We start from the raw sequence: 27,077 nt of genomic DNA, 5'->3' as shown, positions 1-27,077 counted from the left end.
TTTAAACCTAAATGGAAGTCTTTAATAAGAACCTGTGCAGCGTGTATGTAAGACAGTAGATTCAGAATGACTCCAAACAACGGCTTGTTCTATATACAGCAGGGGTGTATCCCAAATGGCACCCAATTCCCTTTATAGTGCACTATTTTAGACCATATTCCCTTTATAGTGCACTATTTTTAGTGCCCTATATAGTGAATAAGGTGCCATTTGGGATACAACCGTTAATTAAGAGTGCATATACTCTACCTACAGCAAGTGTATAAAACTAATAGCAAAATAATCATTTGTGGCACAGAGAGGCGAAAAAAGGCACCACTATGTTCCCTAATGCCAAAAAACAAAAGCTTTTTTGTTGTTGTTGTAAGATATAGCTTAAACTAATAAACATCAAACCAAAACCTTGTTTTTAAGAATAAGTGCTTAACTTCAGCCTGGTACCGATAACGGTTTCTATGATCGGTTTCTGAGATCGGATTCCGAGATCGGATTCCGAGATCGGATTCCGAGATCGGATTCCGAGATCGGATTCCGAGATCGGATTCAGAGATCGGATTCAGAGATCGGTTGGTGCTCTTGTCAACTCGTTGTCAAGCCAAACATGACATTCAATAAGAGGTTGTGGTAAGATAGCAGAACCAGAAAAGATACCCAGACGAGCTCCATAGCATAGAAATTAAAATACTAGACGAGCTCCATATTATAGAAATTAAAATACTAGACGAGCTCCATATCATAGAAATTAAAATACTAGACTAGCTCCATATCATAGAAATTAAAATACTAGACAAGCTCCATATCATATAAATTAAAATACTAGACAAGCTGCATATCATAGAAATTAAAATACTAGACTAGCTCTATATCATAGAAATGACATTTTCTCAAAATATATTCCAGATTTATGAGGTATCAAAACAAAATAAAAACAACAAAATAAGGAAAATAAAAAAAAAAGAAGATTTGCAGTTGTAACAAAATAGGTCCCGGTTCTTCTCTCTCCGTGTCAGCTCATCTTGTAGCAAATCATCATCTTCTCCTCAACAGAACTGGAGTGGAAGGAGAAAAGATTTCAGGAAAGGTTATACGTGTGGTTGATTTACCTCAGTTGAATTCACTGATTGCAAGTCCTTCTGGATAAGAGCGTCTGCTAAATTACCTAAATGTGAGAATACATGAGAGAGAGAGATGTTTTTTTTTGTATCTGGTTGGTGTGTGGTATTATCCTGATGTGAGAGAATGTATAACTTCATTAAAAGTCTACACGGTTACCACTACATTCGTAACCAAGGTAAAGTCACCACTGCTTGGCCAATGTCTGCTGCCATCTGGTGGTGACACTGTGGTACTGCAAAAGGGCTGAGCGAGCAAGCCACAGCCAGAATCACCATGATCCCACTTCCCCTACATCTACCTAGCCCTTATTTACAAATCAAAGCAAGTCAAGGTTAGGTACCTCTCATTAGTCATATGTTGGATTCCAAATGAACCCCTTACCTCTACCCCGTATACACATGACTACTGATCTGACAAAAGTGGATAAGTGGAAGCAATATTGGTAAACATTCCACCTAACCAAATCACAACGTGAACCACCATACATACAACTACCGTTCCAATTGGTTAATATCTAGAGAAGAGGGTCCATGTGGAACTCAGCAAGATGCCCCAAACCCTTATCGATCCTAACTTCTACAAGACAAAGTTAGGGAGCAGGGTAGTGTGTATAACTAGAGAAGAGGGTCCATGTGGAACTCAGCAAGATGCCCCAAACCCTTATCGATCCTAACTCCAACAAGACAAAGTTAGGGAGCAGGGTAGTGTGTATATCTAGAGAATAGGGTCCATGTGGAACTCAGCAAGATGCCCCAAACCCTTATCGATCCTAACTCCTACAAGACAAAGTTAGGGAGCAGGGTAGTGTATATATCTAGAGAAGAGGGTCCATGTGGAACTCAGCAAGATGCCCCAAACCCTTATCGATCCTAACTCCTACAAGACAAAGTTAGGGAGCAGGGTAGTGTATATATCTAGAGAAGAGGGTCCATGTGGAACTCAGCAAGATGCCCCAAACCCTTATCGATCCTAACTCCTACAAGACAAAGTTAGGGAGCAGGGTAGTGTATATATCTAGGGAGCAGGGTAGTGTATATATCTAGGGAGCAGGGTAGTGTATATATCTAGGGAGCAGGGTAGTGTATATATCTAGGGAGCAGGGTAGTGTATATATCTAGGGAGCAGGGTAGTGTATATATCTAGGGAGCAGGGTAGTGTATATATCTAGGGAGCAGGGTAGTGTGTATAACTAGGGAACAGGGTGGTGTGTATAACTAGGGAGCAGGGTAGTGTATATAACTAGGGAGCAGGGTAGTGTATATAACTAGGGAGCAGGGTAGTGTCTATAACTAGGGAGCAGGGTAGTGTATATAACTAGGGAGCAGGGTAGTGTGTATAACTAGGGAGCAGGGTAGTGTGTATAACTAGGGAACAGGGTAGTGTGTATAACTAGGGAGCAGGGTAGTGTGTATAACTAGGGAGCAGGGTAGTGTGTATAACTAGGGAGCAGGGTAGTGTATATAACTAGGGAGCAGGGTAGTGTGTATAACTAGGGAGCAGGGTAGTGTATATAACTAGGGAGCAGGGTAGTGTGTATAACTAGGGAGCAGGGTAGTGTGTATAACTAGGGAGCAGGGTAGTGTGTATAACTAGGGAGCAGGGTAGTGTGTATAACTAGGGAGCAGGGTAGTGTGTATAACTAGGGAGCAGGGTAGTGTGTATAACTAGGGAGCAGGGTAGTGTATATAACTAGGGAGCAGGGTAGTGTGTATAACTAGGGAGAAGGGTAGTGTGTATAACTAGGGAGCAGGGTAGTGTGTATAACTAGGGAGCTGGGTAGTGTGTATAACTAGGGAGAAGGGTAGTGTGTATAACTAGGGAGCAGGGTAGTGTGTATAACTAGGGAGCAGGGTAGAGTGTATAACTAGGGAGCAGGGTAGTGTGTATAACGAGGGAGCAGGGTAGTGTGTATAACTAGGGAGCAGGGTAGTGTGTATAACTAGGGAGCAGGGTAGTGTGTATAACTAGGGAGCAGGGTAGTGTATATAACTAGGGAGCAGGGTAGTGTATATAACTAGGGAGCAGGGTAGTGTATATAACTAGGGAGCAGGGTAGTGTATATAACTAGGGAGCAGGGTAGTGTATATAACTAGGGAGCAGGGTAGTGTATATAACTAGGGAGCAGGGTAGTGTATATAACTAGGGAGCAGGGTAGTGTGTATAACTAGGGAGCAGGGTAGTGTATATAACTAGGGAGCAGGGTAGTGTATATAACTAGGGTAGTGTATATAACTAGGGTAGTGTATATAACTAGGGAGCAGGGTAGTGTATATAACTAGGGAGCAGGGTAGTGTATATAACTAGGGAGCAGGGTAGTGTATATAACTAGGGAGCAGGGTAGTGTATATAACTAGGGAGCAGGGTAGTGTGTATAACTAGGGAGCAGGGTAGTGTATATAACTAGGGAGCAGGGTAGTGTATATAACTAGGGTAGTGTATATAACTAGGGAGCAGAGTAGTGTATATAACTAGGGAGCAGGGTAGTGTATATAACTAGGGAGCAGGGTAGTGTGTATAACTAGGGAGCAGGGTAGTGTATATAACTAGGGAGCAGGGTAGTGTATATAACTAGGGAGCAGGGTAGTGTATATAACTAGGGAGCAGGGTAGTGTATATATCTAAGGAGCAGGGTAGTGTATATAACTAGGGAGCAGGGCAGTGTGTATAACTAGGGTAGTGTATATAACTAGGGAGCAGGATACACAGCCTACCTTCCAGCGATTGCCACAGCCGTTGCACAGTACGAATGTAGTCATGGGTTCGTCAGCACTGCGCGTCTGCACCTAGAAAACACAGAGAACGACAGCGTGTACAGCAGGGGTAGGCAACTCAATTCAGCCGTGGGAAGATTTTTGTCGGAGCGGATGTTCAGGGGCACGGGGCATAATGATAATAATGTGTACACTACAAATTGATTACAACTAAGTCTAAAAAAGAGATTGTATTTGAAAATAACCTTACATAAAATTACATTGAGACATGATCACATATTTCAGATGATTTTACAGTCATTTTTCACCCCAAAATAAATATCTATAAATACAATACCAGTCAAAAGTTTGGACACACATACTCATTCAATGGTTTACTTTATTTTTACTATTTTCTACATTGTGAATGTCACACCCTGACCATAGTTTGCTTTGTATGTTTCTATGTTTTGGTTGGTCAGGGTGTGAGCTGAGTGGGCATTCTATGTTGGATGTCTTGTTTGTCTATTTCTATGTCTGGCCTGATATGGTTCTCAATCAGAGGCAGGTGTTAGTCATTGTCTCTGATTGGGAACCATATTTAGGTAGCCTGGGTTTCACTGTGTGTTTGTGGGTGATTGTTCCTGTCTCTGTGTTTTGCACCAGATAGGGCTGTTTTTGGTTTTCCACGTTTATTGTTTTTGTTAGTTTATTCATGTATAGTGTTTTTATTAAAAAACATGAATAACCACCACGCTGCGTTTTGGTCCGCCTCTCCTTCACCAAAAGAGAACCGTTACAGTGAAATAATAGTGAAGACATCAAAACTATGTAATGACACATATGGAGTCATGTAGTAACCAAAAAAGTGTTAAAAAAAATCTAAATATATTTTGAATTCTTCAAAGTAGCCATCCTTTGCCTTGACAGTTTTGCACACTCTTGACATTCTCTCAACCAGCTTCATAAAGGTAGTCACCTGGAATGCATTTCAATTAAGAGGTGTGCCTTGCTAAAAGTTAATTTGTGGAATTTCTTTCCTTCTTAAATGCGTGTGAGCCAGTCAGTTGTGTCGTGACAAGGTAGGGGTGCTTTACAGAAGATAGCCCTATTTGGTAAAAGTGCATACTGAACAGGCAGTTAACCCACTGTTCCTAGGCCGTCATTGAAAATTAAGAATTTGTTCTTTAACTGACTTGCCTAGTTAAATAAAGGTAAAATAAAAAATAAAAATAAAATCTATCTACACCCAATACCCCATAATGACAAAGCAAAAACAGGTTTTTAGAAATGTTTGCTAATTTCTTAAAAATAAAAAATGTAAATGCCTTATTTACATAAGTATTCAGACCCTTTGCTAAGAGACTGTAACTTGAGCTCATGTTCATCCTGTTTCCATTGATCATCCTTGAGATGTTTCTACAACTTGATTGGAGTTCACCTGTCTCAAATTCAATTGATTGGACATGATTTGGAAAGGCGCACACCTGTCTATATAAGGTCTGAGCCATTAGGTCCAAGAAATTGTCCCTAGAGCTCCGAGGCAGAATTGTGTCGATACACAGATCTGGGGAAGGGTACCAAACCATTTCTGCAGCATTGAAGGTCCCCAAGAACACAGTGGTCTCCATCGTTCTTCAATGGAAGAAGTTTGGAACCACCAAAACTCTTTCTAGAGCTGGCCGCCCGGCCAAACTGAGCAATCGGGGGAGAAGGGCCTTAGTCAGGGTGGTAACCATGAACCTGATGGTCACTCTGACAGAGCTCCAGAGTTCCTCTGTGGAGATGGGGGAACCTTCCAGGAGGACAACCATCTCTGCAGCACTCCACCAATCAGGCCTTTATAGTAAAGTGGCCATACGGAAGCCACTCCTCAGTAAAAGGCTCATGACAGCCCGCTAGGAGTTTTCCAAAAGGCGCCTATGAGACCATGAGACATAAGATTCTCTGGCTTGATAAAACCAAGATTGAACACTGTGGCCTGAATGCCAAGCATCACGTCTGGAGGAAACCTGGAAGTACCATCCCAGTTCACTATGACAGTACCTGTGTCTAGTTCACTATGTCGGTACCTGTGTCCAGTTCACTATGTCAGTACCTGTGTCCAGTTCACTATGTCAGTACCTGTGTCCAGTTCACTATGTCAGTACCTGTGTGTATAGGTCCAGTTCACTATGTCGGTACCTGTGTGTATAGAGGTCCAGTTCACTATGTCAGTACCTGTTTATAAGTCCAGTTCACTATGTCAGTACCTGTGTAGAGGTCCAGTTCACTATGTCAGTACCTGTGTGTAGAGGTCCAGTTCACTATGTCAGTACCTGTGTAGAGGTCCAGTTCACTATGTCAGTACCTGTATAGAGGTCCAGTTCACTATGTCAGTACCTGTGTAGAGGTCCAGTTCACTATGTCAGTACCTGTATAGAGGTCCAGTTCACTATGTCAGTTCCTGTGTAGAGGTCCAGTTCACTATGTCAGTACCTGTGTCCAGTTCACTATGTCTATACACAGTACCTGTGTATAGAGGTCCAGTTCACTATGTCGGTACCTGTATAGAGGTCCAGTTCACTATGTCAGTACCTGTATAGAGGTCCAGTTCACTATGTCGATACCTGTGTGTAGGTCCAGTTCACTATGTCAGTACCTGTGTAGGGGTCCAGTTCACTATGTCAGTACCTGTATAGGTCCAGTTCACCATGTCGGTACCTGTGTGTAGAGGTCCAGTTCACTATGTCAGTACCTGTGTAGAGGTCCAGTTCACTATGTCAGTACCTGTGTGTAGGTGCAGTTCACTATGTCAGTACCTGTGTGTAGGTGCAGTTCACTATGTCAGTACCTGTGTGTAGGTGCAGTTCACCATGTCAGTACCTGTGTGTAGGTGCAGTTCTTGCCCCTGCATTTGCCACATTGAAACATGTCCGTCTCGGTCCCGCCCACTTTAGACAGCTGGTGCTCTCTGATGGCGTCCTTGGTCAAGGTCTTCCTCATCTCTTTCAGCTCCGCGCTCGCCATCTCCTGTTGGGTCACACACAGACAGAACCTTACAGGACGGTCTCAGCGTCAGAGATGAAGCGCACGCAAACCACACAGTTTTACAGTAAAACCCTTATATTTCAAAACGCCTGTCAAGCGCCGTCCGAATGATTCGCATTGTTTGTTTTTTTTCCTCGGACTGTTCCGGAAAGAAAAAAAAAGGAAAGGAAAGCCGAAGTCGGTAGCTGAAGTCCACGCCCCCTTCGTTCTGTGATTGGTCAACAGTAACGGTATTCTACAATGAAGTTTTTTGTTGTAATTCAACGAGAGACGACTCGCTTTCATGTCAAAAACAATCCATTGAGAAATACTGCACCAAACATCTCTGTTAGATGTACAAATGTAGTTATCTTAGTTTACGACGTCTCTGTTTTTCAAGCGAAGGGGTCTTTTAAGGGATTATGCGAGCTCACTAGTTTGGTTGGGGCCTGGTTTAGACACCAGCTGAACTGAAGCACGATGCCTTACTATTAGAACAGGAAATACACAGACTCCTCTCTCTCTCACACTACACACACTCCCACCCCACACACACACCTCCCGCCCACGCTACCCCCCCCCCCCCCCCCCCCCCCACGGTCCCCACACACACACCTCCCGCCCACGCCCCCCCCCACACACACCCCCACCCCACCCCACGGTCCCCACACACACACCTCCCGCCCACGCTCCCCCCCCCCACACCCCCACCCCACCCCATGGTCCCCACACACACACCTCCCGCCCACGCTCCCCACACACACACACCACCACGCCCCCCCCACCCACCACCCCACCTCTCCCCCACGGTCCCCACACACACCTCCAGCTCACGCTCCCCACACACACCTCCCCCCACGCTCCCCCCCCCCACCCACAAAGACACACACTCACCCTCACCCCACCCCATGGTCCCCACACACACACCTCCCCCCCACGCTCCCCCCCCACCCCACCTCCCCCCCACGGTCCCCACACACACACACACCTCCCCCCGCACACAGACCCCCCCATTTACCTCAGCGGCCATGTTAGCGATACGGTCAGCAGAGATGTTTCCAGCGAGGACGTTGCGTCTGAGGTCTGGGTTCTTCTGGTCCTTCAGGTTGGAGATACGGCTCCTCAGTCTGGACTTGTACTTCTGGTCTGTAGACTTAAACTCCTGGTAGATACGTGAAGCAGGGAGAGTGAAGGAGAACCAGAAACAGAACGACAACAAGAACAACTCTGTCCTCACACTATTACAATGCGTCTGGTCCTCACCACACCACCAGAAACAGAACGACAACAAGAACAACTCTGTCCTCACACTATTACAATGCGTCTGGTCCTCACCACACCACCAGAAACAGAACGACAACAAGAACAACTCTGTCCTCACACTATTACAATGCGTCTGGTCCTCACCACACCACCAGAAACAGAACGACAACAAGAACAACTCTGTCCTCACACTATTACAATGCGTCTGGTCCTCACCACACCACCAGAAACAGAACGACAACAAGAACAACTCTGTCCTCACACTATTACAATGCGTCTGGTCCTCACCACACCACCAGAAACAGAACGACAACAAGAACAACTCTGTCCTCACACTATTACAATGCGTCTGGTCCTCACCACACCACCAGAAACAGAACGACAACAAGAACAACTCTGTCCTCACACTATTACAATGCGTCTGGTCCTCACCACACCACCAGAAACAGAACGACAACAAGAACAACTCTGTCCTCACACTATTACAATGCGTCTGGTCCTCACCACACCACAAGATCACAGGTGGAAAGGATATAGTCCTCAATCTGAGCAGCCAGGTTGTCAGTGTCTGCTCCAATGGGCTTGTAGTCATCTGGAATATCAAACAGAGTAGTCAGCTATTGGTCAATCCTCAAAAACAGGGGCTTTAGATTGAGATACCGTTACTCGAGGTAGAACAAAACACTACCATGTTTACCCCTCTATCCAAGGTCTCCCTTATATTAAAATGGTTGTATAAAAACATTTCACTACAAAAGTGGTTAAGTTGATAGATTGTGACACATTCTTTAACTTAAAAAGTGCAGAATAATCATGTATGGCTGAAGGGGGTCATAAGGTCATGTAAACCCAATATTGCAAGTTGTGATGTTAGAGATCAAATGTGGAATACAAGTCGTCATTCATACACAAACAACCAACATTAGGATATCTTAACGCCAGTCTGTAATACCTACTTGTCTCAACCTGACCCAGTCTGTAATACCTACATGTCTCAACCTGACCCAGTCTGTAATACCTACTTGTCTCAACCTGACCCAGTCTGTAATACCTACATGTCTCAACCTGACCCAGTCTGTAATACCTACTTGTCTCAACCTGACCCAGTCTGTAATACCTACTTGTCTCAACCTGACCCAGTCTGTAATACCTACTTGTCTCAACCTGACCCAGTCTGTAATACCTACTTGTCTCAACCTGACCCAGTCTGTAATACCTACATGTCTCAACCTGACCCAGTCTGTAATACCTACATGTCTCAACCTGACCCAGTCTGTAATACCTACATGTCTCAACCTGACCCAGTCTGTAATACCTACATGTCTCAACCTGACCCTGACCCAGTCTGTAATACCTACATGTCTCACCCTGACCCAGTCTGTAATACCTACATGTCTCAACCTGACCCAGTCTGTAATACCTACATGTCTCAACCTCAACCTGAAAGTTGCTGTATGTGATCGTTTTACGGTGGAGTGACTGTGAGATAGTGGTCTTTATGCATCATGCTTGATCCACCTCTTTTACTGTCCATCGAAGCCCAGGCATCATCTTCAGATGTACATGTGTGGAGTTGTACTATGTACCCCACAACCACCAACACGTCTTAGTCACAGTCTAGGAGTACACTTTAACTGGCCTCTAAGTAATCTGAGGACCCCTTCACTCTCCACTTCTCCTGCTGGCCGTGGCCCCAGTCCATAATCACCCACACTCAATATCGGCCAAATCATCATGATGTAAAGGTACTTCTGTTTTATATTTGTAATACATTTGAAAAACATATTTTTTTTCTTCGCTTTGTCATTATGGGGTATTGTGATGTCATTATGGGGTATTGTGATGTCATTATGGGGTATTGTGATGTCATTATGGGGTATTGTGATGTCATTATAGGGTATTGTGTGTAGATTGATGAGGGGGGAAAAAAATATTGAAACCATTTTAGAATAAAGCCATGACGTAGCAAAATGTGGATGAAGGGAAGGGGTCTGAATACTTCCTGAATGAACTGTTTACAGGTCTATATTTCCTAGATGCATTAAGATATCCTAACGTTCTTTGTTTGTATTTGTAAGGCAGACAATTTACTATTGTACATATCAGAGCTTTCAATATAGTGTTACATGACCTTATGTTGACCACCGTCCCTACGGCATTATTTTGCACCATTTGAGTTAAATGGGTGTCGCAATATCTACTGAATCACTGTTACAGTAAAATATTATTACACAACAACATTTACACCTCGGGAAGAGGGGTATCTCAACATTTAACTGGCCTACAGTACCTTGCAAAAGTATTCATCCCCCTTGGGCGTTTTTCCTATTTTGTTGCTTTACAACCTGTAATTTAAATTGATTTTTTATTTGGATTTCATGTAACGGACATAAACACAAAATAGTAACAACAATAAATAGTCCAAATAGGTGAAGTGAAATGAAAAAAAATGACCTGTTTCAAAGAATTACAAAACATTATAAACTGAAAAGTGGTGTGTGCATTTGTATTCAGCCCCTTTGCCAAGAAGCCCCTAAATAAGATCTGGTGCAACCAATTAACCTTCAGAAGTCACATAACTAGTTAAATAAAGTCCACCTGTGTGCAATCTAAGTGTCACATCATCTGTCACATGATCTCAGTATATACACACACACCTGTGTATTCACACCCCTAAGTCAATACATGTTAGAATAACCTTTGGCAGCGATTACAGCTGAGTCTTTCTGGGGTAAGTCTCTAAGAGCTGTGAGTCTTTCTGGGGTAAGTCTCTAAGAGCTGTGAGTCTTTCTGGGGTAAGTCTCTAAGAGCTGTGAGTCTTTATGGGGTAAGTCTCTAAGAGCTTTGCACACCTGGATTGTACAATATTTGCACATTACTCTTTTAAAAATTCTTCCAAGCTCTGTCAAATTGGTTGTTGATCATTACTAGACAACCATTTTCTGGTCTTGCCATAGATTTTCAAGATGATTTAAGTCAAACCTGTAACTAGGCCACTCTAAAACATTCAGGGTCTTCCTGGTAAACAACTCCAGCGTAGATGTGGCCATGTGTTTTAGGTTGTTGTCCTGCTGAAAGGTGAAATTCATCTCCCAGACTGAACCAGGTTTTCCTCTAGGATTTTGCTTGTGCTTAGATCTATTCAGTTGAGTTTTTATTAAAAACTCCCTAGTTCTTGCCGATGACAAGCATACCCATAACATGATGCAGCCACCACCATGCTTGAAACTATGAAGAGTGGTACTCAGTGATGTGTTGCATTTGCCCCAAACAACTTTCTATTCAGGACATAAAGATCATTTCTTTTGCCACATTTTTTTCAGTTTTACTTTCCGTTGCAAACAGAATACAAGTTTTGGATATTTTTATTCTGTTTTCTTCTTTTCACTGTCATTTAGGTTAGTATTGTAGACTAACTACAATTCAACTCTGTAACGGTTTTAAAGTCACCATTGGCCTCATGGTGAAATCTCTGAGCGGTTTCCTTCCTCTCCGGCAACCAAGTTAGGAAGGACGCTTGTGTCTTTGTATTGACTGGGTGTATTGATAATGCATACAAAGTGTAATTAATAACTTCACCATGCTCAAAAGGGATATTCAGTGTCTGCTTTGTTTTACCAACAGGTGCCCTTCTTTACGAGGCATTGGAAAACCTCCCTGGCATTTGTGATTACATCTGTGTTTGATAATCACTGTTTGATTGAGGGACCTTACAGATTATTTTATCTGTGGGGTACAGAGATGAGGTAGTCGTTCAAAAAATAAATGTCAATCTCTTATTGCACACAGAGTGAGTCCATGCAACTTATTACACTACATGGCCAAAAGTATGTGGACACCCATTCAAACTATTTCAGCCACACCCATTGCTGACAGGTGTAGTAAATCGAGCACACAGCCAATCTCCATAGACAAACATTAGCAGTAGAATGGGACATACTGAAGAGTGTGCCTTTCAACGTGGCACAGTCCAACAAGTCAGTTCCTCAGATTTCAGCCCTGCTAGAGCTGCCCCGGTCAACTGTAAGTGCTGTTATTGTTAAGTCGAAATGTCCAAGCGCAACAACGGCTCAGCCACAAAGTGGCAGGTCACACCAGCTCACAGAACGGGACCACCGAGTGCTGAAAAATAATCTATCCTCAGTTGCAACACTCACTACAGAGTCCCAACCTGCCTCTGGAAGCAACATCAGCATAAGAACTGTTTGTCATGACATTCTAGACGATTCTGTGCTTCCAACATTGTGGCCACAGTTTGGGGAAGGCCCTTTCCTGTTTCAGCATGACAATGCCCCCTTGCACAATGCGAGACTCATACAGAAATGGTTTGTCAAGATTGGTGTGGAAGAACTTAACTGGCCTGCACAGAGCCCTGACCTCAACCCCATCCCGTAGTGTATATGACTTGTTAAGCACATTTTTACTCCTAAACTTATTTAAGCTTGCCATAACAAAGGGGTTGAATACTTTTTGCACTCAAGACATTTCAGCTTGTCATTTTTAATTTAAGTGTAAACCATTCTAAAAACATAATTCCACTTTGACATTATGGGGTATTGTGTGTAGGCCAGAGAATCAACATGTCAATGTCATCCATTTTAAATTCAGGCTGCAACACAACAACAAAATGTGGAGAAAGTCAAGGGGTGTGAATACTTTCTGAAGGCCGCTGTATAAACATATACAGCTCTGGAATGTGCTGATAATGGCGGCCATCTTGGTAAGGTCTGTCTCACCGTCGGTCTGCAGGGCAGCCACCAGCAGCTCTCGGCACTTGGTGCGTACGCTGTCAGTGGTGACGGGAGTGGGAGGGAAGGAGGTGAACTTTAGGGTGGTGGGGGTTGTAGGTGTGGTGGGAGTCTTCGGGGGCTCCGGCAGTTCTTGTTTCTTACTGGGGTAGACAAGAGGGCGACAGCGAGAAGAAAGTGTCACATCGTGTTATGAGTCACCCTGATCCTTCCATTTATTCTGACTGGGTATTAAACCCCCCGTCGTCTACCTACCAGTTAAACCCTGTCGTCTACCTACCAGTTAAACCCTGTCGTCTACCTACCAGTTAAATCCTGTCGTCTACCTACCAGTTAAACCCTGTCGTCTACCTACAGGATAAACCGTGTCGTCTACCTACCAGTTGAACCCTGTCGTCTACCTACCGGTTAAACCCTGTCGTCTACCTACAGGTTAAACCCTGTCGTCTACCTACCAGTTAAACCCTGTCGTCTACCTACCAGTTAAACCATGTCGTCTACCTACAGGTTAAACCATGTCGTCTACCTACCAGTTAAACCCTGTCGTCTACCTACCAGTTAAACCCTGTCGTCTACCTACAGGTTAAACCCTGTCGTCTACCTACAGGTTAAACCCCCCGTCGTCTACCTACCAGTTAAACCCTGTCCTCTACCTACCAGTTAAACCCTGTCGTCTACCTACAGGTTAAACCCTGTCGTCTACCTACCAGTTAAACCCCATCGTCTACCTACAGGTTAAACCCCGTCGTCTACCTACAGGTTAAACCCCGTCGTCTACCTACCGGTTAAACCCCGTCGTCTACCTACAGGTTAAACCCCGCCGTCTACCTACAGGTTAAACCCCGTCGTCTACCTACCGGTTAAACCCCGTCGTCTACCTACAGGCTAAACCCCGTCGTCTACCTACAGGTTAAACCCCGTCGTCTACCTACCGGTTAAACCCCGTCGTCTAACTACAGGTTAAACCCCGTCGTCTACCTACAGGTTAAACCCCGTCGTCTACCTACAGGTTAAACCCCGTCGTCTACCTACAGGTTAAACCCCGTCGTCTACCTACAGGTTAAACCCCGTCGTCTACCTACCGGTTAAACCCCGTCGTCTACCTACCGGTTAAACCCCGTCGTCTACCTACCGGTTAAACCCCGTCGTCTACCTACCGGTTAAACCCCGTCGTCTACCTACCGGTTAAACCCCGTCGTCTACCTACCGGTTAAACCCCGTCGTCTACCTACCGGTTAAACCCCGTCGTCTACCTACAGGTTAAACCCCGTCGTCTACCTACAGGTTAAACCCCGTCGTCTACCTACAGGTTAAACCCCGTCGTCTACCTACAGGTTAAACCCCGTCGTCTACCTACAGGTTAAACCCCGTCGTCTACCTACAGGTTAAACCCCGTCGTCTACCTACCGGTTAAACCCCGTCGTCTACCTACCGGTTAAACCCCGTCGTCTACCTACAGGCTAAACCCCGTCGTCTACCTACAGGTTAAACCCCGTCGTCTACCTACCGGTTAAACCCCGTCGTCTACCTACAGGTTAAACCCCGTCGTCTACCTACAGGTTAAACCCCGTCGTCTACCTACAGGTTAAACCCCGTCGTCTACCTACAGGTTAAACCCCGTCGTCTACCTACAGGTTAAACCCCGTCGTCTACCTACAGGTTAAACCCCGTCGTCTACCTACCGGTTAAACCCCGTCGTCTACCTACCGGTTAAACCCCGTCGTCTACCTACAGGTTAAACCCCGTCGTCTACCTACAGGTTAAACCCCGTCGTCTACCTACAGGTTAAACCCCGTCGTCTACCTACAGGTTAAACCCCGTCGTCTACCTACCGGTTAAACCCCGTCGTCTACCTACAGGTTAAACCCCGTCGTCTACCTACCGGTTAAACCCCGTCGTCTACCTACAGGTTAAACCCCGTCGTCTACCTACAGGTTAAACCCCGTCGTCTACCTACAGGTTAAACCCCGTCGTCTACCTACAGGTTAAACCCTGTCGTCTACCTACAGGTTAAACCCTGTCGTCTACCTACCGGTTAACCCCCTGTCGTCTACCTACAGGTTAAACCCTGTCGTCTACCTACCGGTTAAACCCCGTCGTCTACCTACCGGTTAAACCCCGTCGTCTACCTACAGGTTAAACCCCGTCGTCTACCTACCGGTTAAACCCCGTCGTCTACCTACCGGTTAAACCCCGTCGTCTACCTACAGGTTAAACCCCGTCGTCTATCTACCAGTTAAACCCTGTCGTCTACCTACCAGTTAAACCCTGTCGTCTACCTACCAGTTAAATCCTGTCGTCTACCTACCGGTTAAACCCTGTCGTCTACCTACCGGTTAAACCCTGTCGTCTACCTACAGGTTAAACTCTGTCGTCTACCTACAGGTTAAACCCCGTCGTCTACCTACAGGTTAAACCCTATCGTCTACCTACCCAACCCAAGTCCTTTTGGCTCAAGCTAGATTACCCATCACCAACTTGTAGTTCATTGAACCACCTATGCAACATATGACTCCACATTAGCCCGCTGAGCTAAAGCCTAGGTATGATTCACAAACTATAGGCTACTATTATTTGACCTTGCTGGTCATTTATGAACATTTGAACATCTTGGCCATGTTCTGTTATAATCTCCACCCAGCACAGCCAGAAGAGGACTGGCCACCCCTCATAGCCTGGTTCCTCTCTAGATTTCGAATCTCCACCCGGCACAGCCAGAAGAGAACTGACCACCCCACATAGCCTGGTTCCTCTCTAGGTTTCTAATCTCAACCCGGCACAGACAGAAGAGGACTGGCCATCCCTCATAGCCTGGTTCCTCTCTACCCGGTACAGCCAGAAGAGGACTGGCCACCCCTCATAGCCTGGTTCCTCTCTAGGTTTCTTCCTAGGTTTTGGCCTTTCTAGGGAGTTTTTCCTAGCCACTGTGCTTCTACACCTGCATTGCTTGCTGTTTGGGGTTTTAGGCACTTTGAGATATCAGCTGATGTAAGAAGGGCTATATAAATACATTTGATTTGTTCAGGGAGCTCACACAAGTCTTTGGTGCTCAGACAAGGTTATTCACTGAACTACCTCTTGTTACATGACTGACACTGGGGTTGGCACGGCGTCTCACCTGCGGTCGCTGGATCCAGGACTGTCCTTGGACGAAGATGACCTCAGAGGAGAGCCCTCCCTCCTCTTCTCCTCCACAGCCTTCCCCTCAGAACCGTCTGTAGAGACACACAGTCAGCTGATTCATATCTATATAGGCGATGGGTCAACATTTACATAATGGGTACCTGGAGGGAAATTAGGGAGGTTTTTGGCTTTTTAAAATGTTAGTCAAGATGAGGGTTTAGTATTATTTATTTTTATTATCATCTAGTCTAATGAATTGTCATAGAATACATTTCCAAATGTCAGTGTTTGAGTATTTAGTTGCTTATGAGGCTATATATCAATGTGCATGACGCCACCCTTCATCTCTGATTCTCATACTGGGCAATATCAAGTGAGTCTATAGGCTAGTTAGAGTGGTCTCAGTCACATGATCCAACACCTATAGGCTAGTTAGAGTGGTCTCAGTCACATGATCCACAACCTATAGGCTAGTTAGAGTGGTCTCAGTCACATGATCCAACACCTATAGGCTAGTTAGTGGTCTCAGTCACATGATCCAACACCTATAGGCTAGTTAGAGTGGTCTCAGTCACATGATTCAACACCTATAGGCTAGTTAGAGTGGTCTCAGTCACATGATCCACAACCTATAGGCTAGTTAGAGTGGTCTCAGTCACATGATCCACGGCATATAGGCTAGTTAGAGTGGTCTCAGTCACATGATCCACGGCATATAGGCTAGTTAGAGTGGTCTCAGTCACATGATCCACGGCATATAGGCTAGTTAGAGTGGTCTCAGTCACATGATCCACGGCATATAGGCTAGTTAGAGTGGTCTCAGTCACATGATCCACAACCTATAGGCTAGTTAGAGTGGTCTCAGTCACATGATCCAACACCTATAGGCTAATTAGAGTGGTCTCAGTCACATGATCCACGGCATATAGGCTAGTTAGAGTGGTCTCAGTCACATGATCCACAACCTATAGGCTAGTTAGAGTGGTCTCAGTCACATGATCCACAACCTATAGGCTAGTTAGAGTGGTCTCAGTCACATGATCCAACACCTATAGGCTAATTAGAGTGGTCTCAGTCACATGATCCACGGCATATAGGCTAGTTAGAGTGGTCTCAGTCACATGATCCAACACCTATAGGCTAATTAGAGTGGTCTCAGTCACATGATCCACGGCATATAGGCTAGTTAGAGTGGTCTCAGTCACATGATCCAACACCTATAGGCTAATTAGAGTGGTCTCAGTCACATGATCCACGGCATATAGGCTAGTTAGAGTGGTCTCAGTCACATGATCCACGGCATATAGGCTAGTTAGAGTGGTCTCAGTCACATGATCCACGGCATATAGGCTAGTTAGAGTGGTCTCAGTCACATGATCCACAACCTATAGGCTAGTTAGAGTGGTCTCAGTCACATGATCCAACACCTATAGGCTAACTAGAGTGGTCTCAGTCACATGATCCACGGCATATAGGCTAGTTAGAGTGGTCTCAGTCACATGATCCACGGCATATAGGCTAGGAAGGCCTAGTCCAAAAAACTCATTATTTTACAGACGGACTAGCCTGTGTTCTGTTCAGTTTGAGAATGAGATCGCGAAGACGATGAGGACCGAAGGTCAACTTTGATAGCTTGCTACTACTATAATAGATTTTAGAGGTCGGCCGATTATGATTTTTCAACGCCGATACCGATACCGATTATTGGAGGACCAAATAAAGCCGATACCGATTAATCAATCGTTTTTTTTATTTTTTATTTGTAATAATTACAATTTCAACAATACTGAATGAACACTTATTTTAACTTAATATAATATACATCAATAAAATCAATTTAGCCTCAAATAAATAATGAAACATGTTCAATTTGGTTTAAATAATGCAAAAACAAAGTGTTGGAGAAGAAAGTAAAAGTGCAATATGTGCCATGTAAAAAAGCTAATGTTTCAGTTCCTTGCTCAGAACATGAGAACATATGAAAGCTGGTGGTTTCTTTTAACATGAGTCTTCAAAATTCCCAGGTAAGAAGTTTTAGGTTGTAGTTATTATAGGAATTATAGGACTATTTCCCTCTATACCATTTGTATTTCATTAACCTTTGACTATTGGATGTTCTTATAGGCACTTTAGTATTGCCAGTGTAACAGTATAGCTTCCTACCTGGGCTCGAACCAGGAACACAACGACAACAGCCACCCTCGAAGCAGCATTACCCATGCAGAGCAAGGGGAACAACCACTCCAAGTCTCAGAGCGAGTGATGTTTGAAACGCTATTAGCGCGCACCCCGCTAACTAGCTAGCCATTTCACATCGGTTACACCAGCCTCATCTCGGGAGTTGATAGGCTTGAAGTCATAAACAGCGCAATGCTTGACGCAAAACAAAGAGCTGCTGGCAAAACACACGAAAGTGCTGTTTGAATGAATGCTTACGAGCCTGCTGCTGCCTACCACCGCTCAGTCAGACTGCTCTATCAAATTAAATTATGTTTGAATTACTATTTTGGATATAGGGGAGGGTCACGTTTTAATGACTATTTTGGATATAGGGGAGGGTCATGTTTTAATGACTATTTTGGATATAGGGGAGGGTCACGTTTTTTTCCCCTCATGCGTTTAGAGAGGATTGAGGTCAAATATATTTTGCCGAAGGGAGAGACATACATTTCCATTCCAGAGAGGTCTGATTTTCTAATCAAGTCCCACCTGTCCAGTACAGGCAGACCTACAGACAGACCATGTTTCACAGGTATGAGGCAGACCTACAGACAGACACCATGTTTCACAGGTATGAGGCAGACCTACAGACAGACACCATGTTTCACAGGTATTAGGCAGACCTACAGACAGACACCATGTTTCACAGGTATGAGGCAGACCTGCAGACAGACAGAGGCATATGAGATGTGAGGCAGACCTACAGACAGACACCATGTTTCACAGGTATGAGGCAGACCTACAGACAGACCGAGTCGTATGAGATGTGAGGCAGACCTACAGACAGACCGAGTCGTATGAGATGTGAGGCAGACCTACAGACAGACCGAGTCGTATGAGATGTGAGGCAGACCTACAGACAGACACCATGTTTCACAGGTATTAGGCAGACCTACAGACAGACACCATGTTTCACAGGTATGAGGCAGACCTGCAGACAGACAGAGGCATATGAGATGTGAGGCAGACCTACAGACAGACACCATGTTTCACAGGTATGAGGCAGACCTACAGACAGACCGAGTCGTATGAGATGTGAGGCAGACCTACAGACAGACCGAGTCGTATGAGATGTGAGGCAGACCTACAGACAGACCGAGTCGTATGAGATGTGAGGCAGACCTACAGACAGACCCAGTCGTATGAGATGTGAGGCAGACCTGCAGGACAGACCGAGTCGTATGAGATGTGAGGCAGACCTGCAGGACAGACGTACCCAGTAGTTTCTTCCAGGACTTGATGAGTGACTTGGCCAGAGTCTGGACCTCTTCCTCTGAACTCTGCTTCCTCACAGCGTTCACTGACATACCGATCCTGGTGGACTGACAAACACATTGTGTTTTAGCTTCATCATTACAGTTTCTCACAGCGTTCACGGATCCTGGTGGGCTGACACCGGTGGTGATAAAATACTAGACACTGTATTGATCATAGTAATAGAATATTATTTTCTTCAGACAGAGGCCTACAGCAAGAGGAGAACAAGCTTAGGTCTGTCTACCTGTAGAGTCTCCAGAGACATGTTAATGATCTTCAACTCCCTCAGCAGATATATGGCACCGTCCTGTGAAGAAAAAAGACAGCTAAATGTTGACACCTGTTGAATTGAATAGATGCCATCTACAATAATGTAAATCTATTTTTAGTGAGCAAGCAGTATGCATATTCCAACACAATATTAGGCTAGAAAATATGATTTTTTGAAAAATTAAATTTTTAAAGGCCTATGGTGATACAGGAAATATATATATTTTTTTAAAGGCGGCTGGGGCTTAATTTGGTCCGGTTAACGGTCAGCGGTAACAGCAGGTCATCCATGAGGCAGGACTGAATGTGTATGGATTTATGAGGTTTATCTCCTGGTAAAATATTCTGGTTTCGCCTCCAGGCAGGGGTTGACAGAAGAGGTAGTGGCCTGATAAAAAAATATCCAGGCTCAAGGTTAGCTTGTAGACAGGGCAGCCTTTATGTGCCGGCCTTGGAGGGCCTGTCCTGCTCTATCGTAACTCCTTAGAGGGCCTGTCACGCTCTATCGTAACTCCTTAGAGGGCCTGTCCCGCTCTATCGTACCTCCTTGGAGGGCCTGCTCTACCGTACCTCCTTGGAGGGCCTGTCCTGCTCTACCGTACCTCCTTGGAGGGCCTGTCCTGCTCTACCGTACCTCCTTGGAGGGCCTGTCCCGCTCTATCGTACCTCCTTGGAGGGCCTGTCCTGCTCTACCGTACCTCCTTGGAGGGCCTGTCCCGCTCTACCGTACCTCCTTGGAGGGCCTGTCCCGCTCTACCGTACCTCCTTGGAGGGCCTGTCCCGCTCTACCGTACCTCCTTGGAGGGCCTGTCCCGCTCTATCGTACCTCCTTGCCCATCCAAATAAAATATTGACATTTATTTGACCAAGATGCGAAGCAGACAGAAAGATACATGAATCTCAGACAAAGCAAAACAGCGCCCCTCTGTCTTAGTATGTGTAGCCAGCCCATGAATCTGATTCTGTCTCGACTAGCATGACATGTCATACTATTTTTGGCCAGACAGCATCATCATATAGGCTACATATTAGAGGTTGACCGATTGATCGGAATGGCCAATTTTAATTAGGGACGATTTCAAGTTTTCATAACAATCGGACATCGGTATTTTTGGACACCGATTTGGCCAATTTATTTTTTTTACACCTTTATTTAATCTTTATTTAACTAGGCAATTCAGTTAAGAACATATCTCATTTACAATGACGGCCTAGGAACAGTGTGTTAACTGCCTTGTTCAGGGGCAGAATGACAGATTTTGACCTTGTCAGCTCGGGGGACCCATTCTTGCAACCTTAGTCGATGTGCAGGGGTACGAGGCTATATACACAGGGTACCAGTACTGAGTCGATGTGCAGGGGTACGAGGCTATATACACAGGGTACCAGTACTGAGTCGATGTGCAGGGGTACGAGGCTATATACACAGGGTACCAGTACTGAGTCGATGTGCAGGGGTACGAGGCTATATACACAGGGTACCAGTACTGAGTCGATGTGCAGGGGTACGAGGCTATATACACAGGGTACCAGTACTGAGTCGATGTGCAGGGGTACGAGGCTATATACACAGGGTACCAGTACTGAGTCGATGTGCAGGGGTACGAGTCTATATACACAGGGTACCAGTACTGAGTCGATGTGCAGGGGTACGAGGCTGTACCAGTACTGAGTCAATGATAACTTGGCTATATACACAGGGTACCAGTACCGAGTCAATACACAGGATATCAGTACTGAGTCAAACCTTTATTTTTCCAGGGAAGTCAGTTAAGTCAGTTAAGAACAAATTATTATTTTCAATGACGGCCTAAAAAACAGCGGGTTAACTTGTTGTTCAGTGGCTGAACAGCAGATTTTTACCTTGTAAAAACGCCCTAAACACTAGGCTACCTGCCGCCCCAATGTGCAGGGGTACGAGGTAATAACATGGCCTTATACAGGTGCGAGGCTTTATACACACTGTACAAGTACTGAGTCAATGTGTAGGGGTATGAGGTAATAACATGGCTTTATACACGCTGTACCAGTACTGAGTCAATGAGCAGGGGTACGAGGTAACAACATGGCTTTATACACAGTGTACCAGTACTGAGTCAATGAGCAGGGGTACGAGGTAACAACATGGCTTTATACACAGTGTACCAGTACTGAGTCAATGAGCAGGGGTACGAGGTAACAACATGGCTTTATACACACTGTACCAGTACTAAGTCAATGTGCAGGGGTACGAGGTAACAACATGGCTTTATACAGGAAGTACCAGTACTGAGTCGATGTGCAGGGGTACGAGGTAACAACATGGCTTTATACACGCTGTACCAGTACTGAGTCGATGTGCAGGGGTACGAGGTAATAACATCGCTTTATACACACTGTACCAGTACTGAGTCAATGTGCAGGGGTACGAGGTAATAACATCGCTTTATACACACTGTACCAGTACTGAGTCGATGTGCAGGGGTACGAGGTAATAACATCGCTTTATACACACTGTACCAGTACTGAGTCAATGTGCAGGGGTACGAGGTAATAACATGGCTTTATACAGGAAGTATCACTTCTGAGTTGATGCACAGGGGTACGAGGTAATTGAGGTAGATGTGAACATATAACTAGGATTAAGGCATTAGGATAGATAATAACCAGTAGATGGTAGAGTTGATAACCAGACCGTATAATTGCCTCGAAACTGAACCGAAACAAATTTTACACATATAAACAAAATGAAATAAATGAAGGGGATGATGACGATGGGGGAGAAAGGGTGAGTTGATGACCTATGGGGAAGCAAACAATGTAATCACTAATTGTGAATGAAAAACATGGCGGGCCATTCTATTGTAATGATCCATTGACATTATAAATCTCTACATGGTATGTAGCCTCTATCAGACCACCAAATCCAAGTAGTCTTACGGTTTTGGTGGTGCCCATGCCCCCCCCAGACGAAACCTTGAGACAGGAGAGAAGAACGGACTGTTTTTGTCCGATTATCAGCACTGAGAGCCAGGCTCAAGCAGAATCAGCAACGCACAAGCTTTCGTTGTTTATGCTCCAACAGATAACGGACTATTTTTGACTGCGGTCACAGCGACACGCTTATAATGATGTTTAGGCTACTGATGTGTTTTATCATCTGACTGGGCGTCTTGCTGACCGCGGGTCTTTGTGGTCGGTGCGTTTTGTTTAGTGTCGTTATAGAAGGAAGCTGTTGTCGCGTTCCAACACAAACCCTTTCTCTTTCACAGTTGTCGCGTTCCAACACAAACCCTTTCTCTTTCACAGTTGTCGCGTTCCAACACAAACCCTTTCCCTCTTTCACAGTTGTAGCGTTCCAACACAAACCCTTTCTCTTTCACAGTTGTCGCGTTCCAACACAAACCCTTCTCTTTCACAGTTGTCGCGTTCCAACACAAACCCTTTCTCTTTCACAGTTGTCGCGTTCTAACACAAACCCTTTCGTCTTTCACAGTTGTAGCGTTCCAACACAAACCCTTCTCTTTCACAGTTGTAGCGTTCCAACACAAACCCTTCTCTTTCACAGTTGTAGCGTTCCAACACAAACCCTTCTCTTTCACAGTTGTAGCGTTCCAACACAAACCCTTCTCTTTCACAGTTGTAGCGTTCCAACACAAACCCTTCTCTTTCACAGTTGTAGCGTTCCAACACAAACCCTTCTCTTTCACAGTTGTAGCGTTCCAACACAAACCCTTCTCTTTCACAGTTGTCGCGTTCCAACACAAACCCTTCTCTTTCACAGTTGTCGCGTTCTAACACAAACCCTTTCGTCTTTCACAGTTGTCGCGTTCCAACACAAACCCTTTCTCTTTCACAGTTGTAACTAAGACGAAAGTCCACGAATGTCATGTGTTGAACCCTTGACTGTTTTTACATTTCCTACGGTAAAATAAACTCATGAAAATGCTTGTGATATTTAAACTATGTATTTTAATGCCACCGAAGACCTTCAAAAACACAACCAAATTGGTTGTGTTTTTGTAATAGCATATATAAAATGCATGAATTACACTATTAGCTTGAAGGGGTTAGTGTTAATAATTTGATTAGTTCCGTGAAATAGAAGTGATTCGTTGTGGGCCGCTCCATACAGACATCAAATGATCCCACTGATTAGTCTGCCTCCCCAAACGCTACCTCCATGGCCTTCAGTTTCTTCCTGGGGTGGGCTGTGTAGCGAACAACACAGCAACGACAGAATTCAGTTTCACTCGTCAAAAAGCAACGATTGGGCCTGACTAAGTATGAGAAGACGAGTGGCCTGGGATGTGTGGTCAACCATTCATAAAACACATCACCCGTTAATGTAACAATGTTTCTATATCTATCCATTATTACAACCTACGCTGCAACACTGTTGCAATGTGCAACAATTCCCTTTCATTTCATATCGACCGAACAATCAGCTAGTTTTTTTGAGTTCAGAACAACAAATAGCCAACACCTTTCAGTAGCTTTCCAGAATGTTCGATGGCTACAAAGGTGCATCACACCAACACCACAGTACTCCTGCACTGCCTCGCCTCTACCTGATTTCTGATGCTGGGGGCGTTGGTCCTGCGTCCACTGCCGCGCTAGCTGGCAAACCCAACTTACCGTGTTTTTCTTGTGCACCATTTTGTCCAGCTTTTTAGCAATGCGTTCGACCTCGTGGTCTTTCGCCATTTTGCTTGTATTATTTTTTTGTAGCTGCTCTTCTCTCCCGTTACGGATGAACCTCCATTTATGTTGGGGAAAAAAACCCTCTATCGTCTCTTTCCTTTCCCTCACAGTCCCCAACCCATCCACTTGTTTCCTCACGGCGCGCGGGTTCCTACGTCTTCTTCTTTCTTCATTGTTGCAGACTATACCTATTGGTGTATTGCCGCGCCACCTGCTGTACGGGGTATGGAAACAACAAATTCATTAATGAATGATCCAATATTCATTTCGGGAAGAGGGGTTGGGGGTCTCGACATCATACAACAACAACAAAAACACTCATTCAGTCACAGTTGAAATCACGTCTCTAAACAGGCTCAGGTGCCTGTGAGGGCTAAGCGTTCATCAGTAGGATTCCTCCGCTCAGCCACGCCCACAAATGACACCTATTTTCTCAGACTTCCTCTCTGTTTGTGCTGTGGAGTTGATAGCCAATGTCATTAAAAACGCTACAAAATCCACCTTCTTAACATGTAACATGTCAGGATCCCTCTGTTGACAAATAAGAGTATCTGTTGTATCCTACTCCTACTATCATTACTTCCTCAACTTCTCTCCCTTCCAGGAGTCATTACTGGACAATGCTTATTCTCAACACCTCAGTCTACTTCACCCTAACAGAAAACGTAAAATAAATGTGTGTGCTTGTTCACCACCACAAGTGCATCATTTAGGCTCAGCTGGCATACGATGTGATCTACAGTCGTATGTACACTTGACACATTATCAACTATTATGCATTTATCACACTGCATGGGCTTGGGCACGAATACTCTAACAGGGTATCTCTCAAAATAAACGTAAATACAAGTGAGAAGGGAATGGACTGAGTGGGCGTCCTCACTCCACCCACCATGCGGGTAAGTCAGTGCCCACAAAACACTTGATCCAATTATTTGAATATGTCCTTTGTTTTTACTTCTAAAGCAAACGCACTCTTAGGCGCCCTGCTTCGAAGATCCACAGACACACACAACACGTTCCAAACCGGTATCTTCTTGAGGCGCAGAGCACGCTCTTTCTGTTCCAAAGAAACACACACTCACACAAACAAATAATAAAAAAATGGCCCACTTCTCTTCACTCTCATCAACACAGTCTTATTCAATGTGTCCGCAAATTTTAACATAGATTTAAATCAGATATCTCAGGAACAAACATAGACAAAAAGATTTAATGAATAGAAAAATCTATATACCACTATTACACACCACCATCTATATACCACTATTACATACCACCAACTATATACCACTATTACACACCACCATCTATATACCACTATTACACACCACCATCTATATACCACTATTACACACCACCATCTATATACCACTATTACATACCACCATCTATATACCACTATTACACACCACCATCTATCTATACACCACTATTACACACCACCATCTATCTATATACCACTATTACACACCACCATCTATATACCACTATTACACACCACCATCTATATACCACTATTACATACTACCATCTATATACCACTATTACACACCACCATCTATATACCACTATTACACACCACCATCTATCTACCACTATTACACACCACCATCTATATACCACTATTACACACCACCATCTATATACCACTATTACACACCACCATCTATATACCACTATTACACACCACCATCTATCTATATACCACTATTACACACCACCATCTATCTATACACCACTATTACACACCACCATCTATATACCACTATTACATACCACCATCTATATACCACTATTACACACCACCATCTATATACCACTATTACATACCACCATCTATATACCACTATTACACACCACCATCTATATACCACTATTACACACCACCATCTATATACCACTATTACACACCACCATCTATATACCACTATTACACACCACCATCTATATACCACTATTACACACCACCATCTATATACCACTATTACATACCACCATCTATCTATACACCACTATTAAACACCACCATCTATCTATATACCACTATTACACACCACCATCTATATACCACTATTACACACCACCATCTATATACCACTATTACACACCACCATCTATCTATATACCACTATTACATACCACCAACTATATACCACTATTACACACCACCATCTATATACCACTATTACACACCACCATCTATATACCACTATTACACACCACCATCTATATACCACTATTACATACCACCATCTATATACCACTATTACACACCACCATCTATCTATACACCACTATTACACACCACCATCTATCTATATACCACTATTACACACCACCATCTATATACCACTATTACACACCACCATCTATATACCACTATTACATACTACCATCTATATACCACTATTACACACCACCATCTATATACCACTATTACACACCACCATCTATCTACCACTATTACACACCACCATCTATATACCACTATTACACACCACCATCTATATACCACTATTACACACCACCATCTATATACCACTATTACACACCACCATCTATATACCACTATTACACACCACCATCTATCTATATACCACTATTACACACCACCATCTATCTATACACCACTATTACACACCACCATCTATATACCACTATTACATACCACCATCTATATACCACTATTACACAC

The 27,077-nt window shown here is 44.3% G+C and overlaps 1 protein-coding gene across 1 annotated transcript; it reads right to left on the bottom strand.

Moving 5' to 3' along the window:
• LOC139417427 (transcription elongation factor A protein 2-like) lies at positions 1–24,504 on the bottom strand. The gene is made up of 10 exons (XM_071166709.1): positions 24,314–24,504; positions 19,671–19,733; positions 19,386–19,491; positions 15,945–16,041; positions 12,815–12,969; positions 8,614–8,670; positions 7,834–7,988; positions 6,672–6,818; positions 3,828–3,899; positions 1–1,049 (listed from the first exon to the last, which is right to left on the bottom strand). Exons 1-10 carry the CDS (start codon positions 24,380–24,382, stop codon positions 1,041–1,043), a joined length of 930 nt encoding a protein of 309 aa, XP_071022810.1. The 5' UTR covers positions 24,383–24,504; the 3' UTR covers positions 1–1,040.
• Positions 24,505–27,077: the final 2,573 nt, after the last annotated feature.

This window comes from Oncorhynchus clarkii, chromosome 9, assembly GCF_045791955.1.
Source record: "Oncorhynchus clarkii lewisi isolate Uvic-CL-2024 chromosome 9, UVic_Ocla_1.0, whole genome shotgun sequence".
Classification (NCBI taxonomy): domain Eukaryota; kingdom Metazoa; phylum Chordata; class Actinopteri; order Salmoniformes; family Salmonidae; genus Oncorhynchus; species Oncorhynchus clarkii.
The sequence above is the reverse complement of the archived record's forward strand: the minus strand, read 5'-3'. Positions and strand labels throughout refer to the sequence as shown.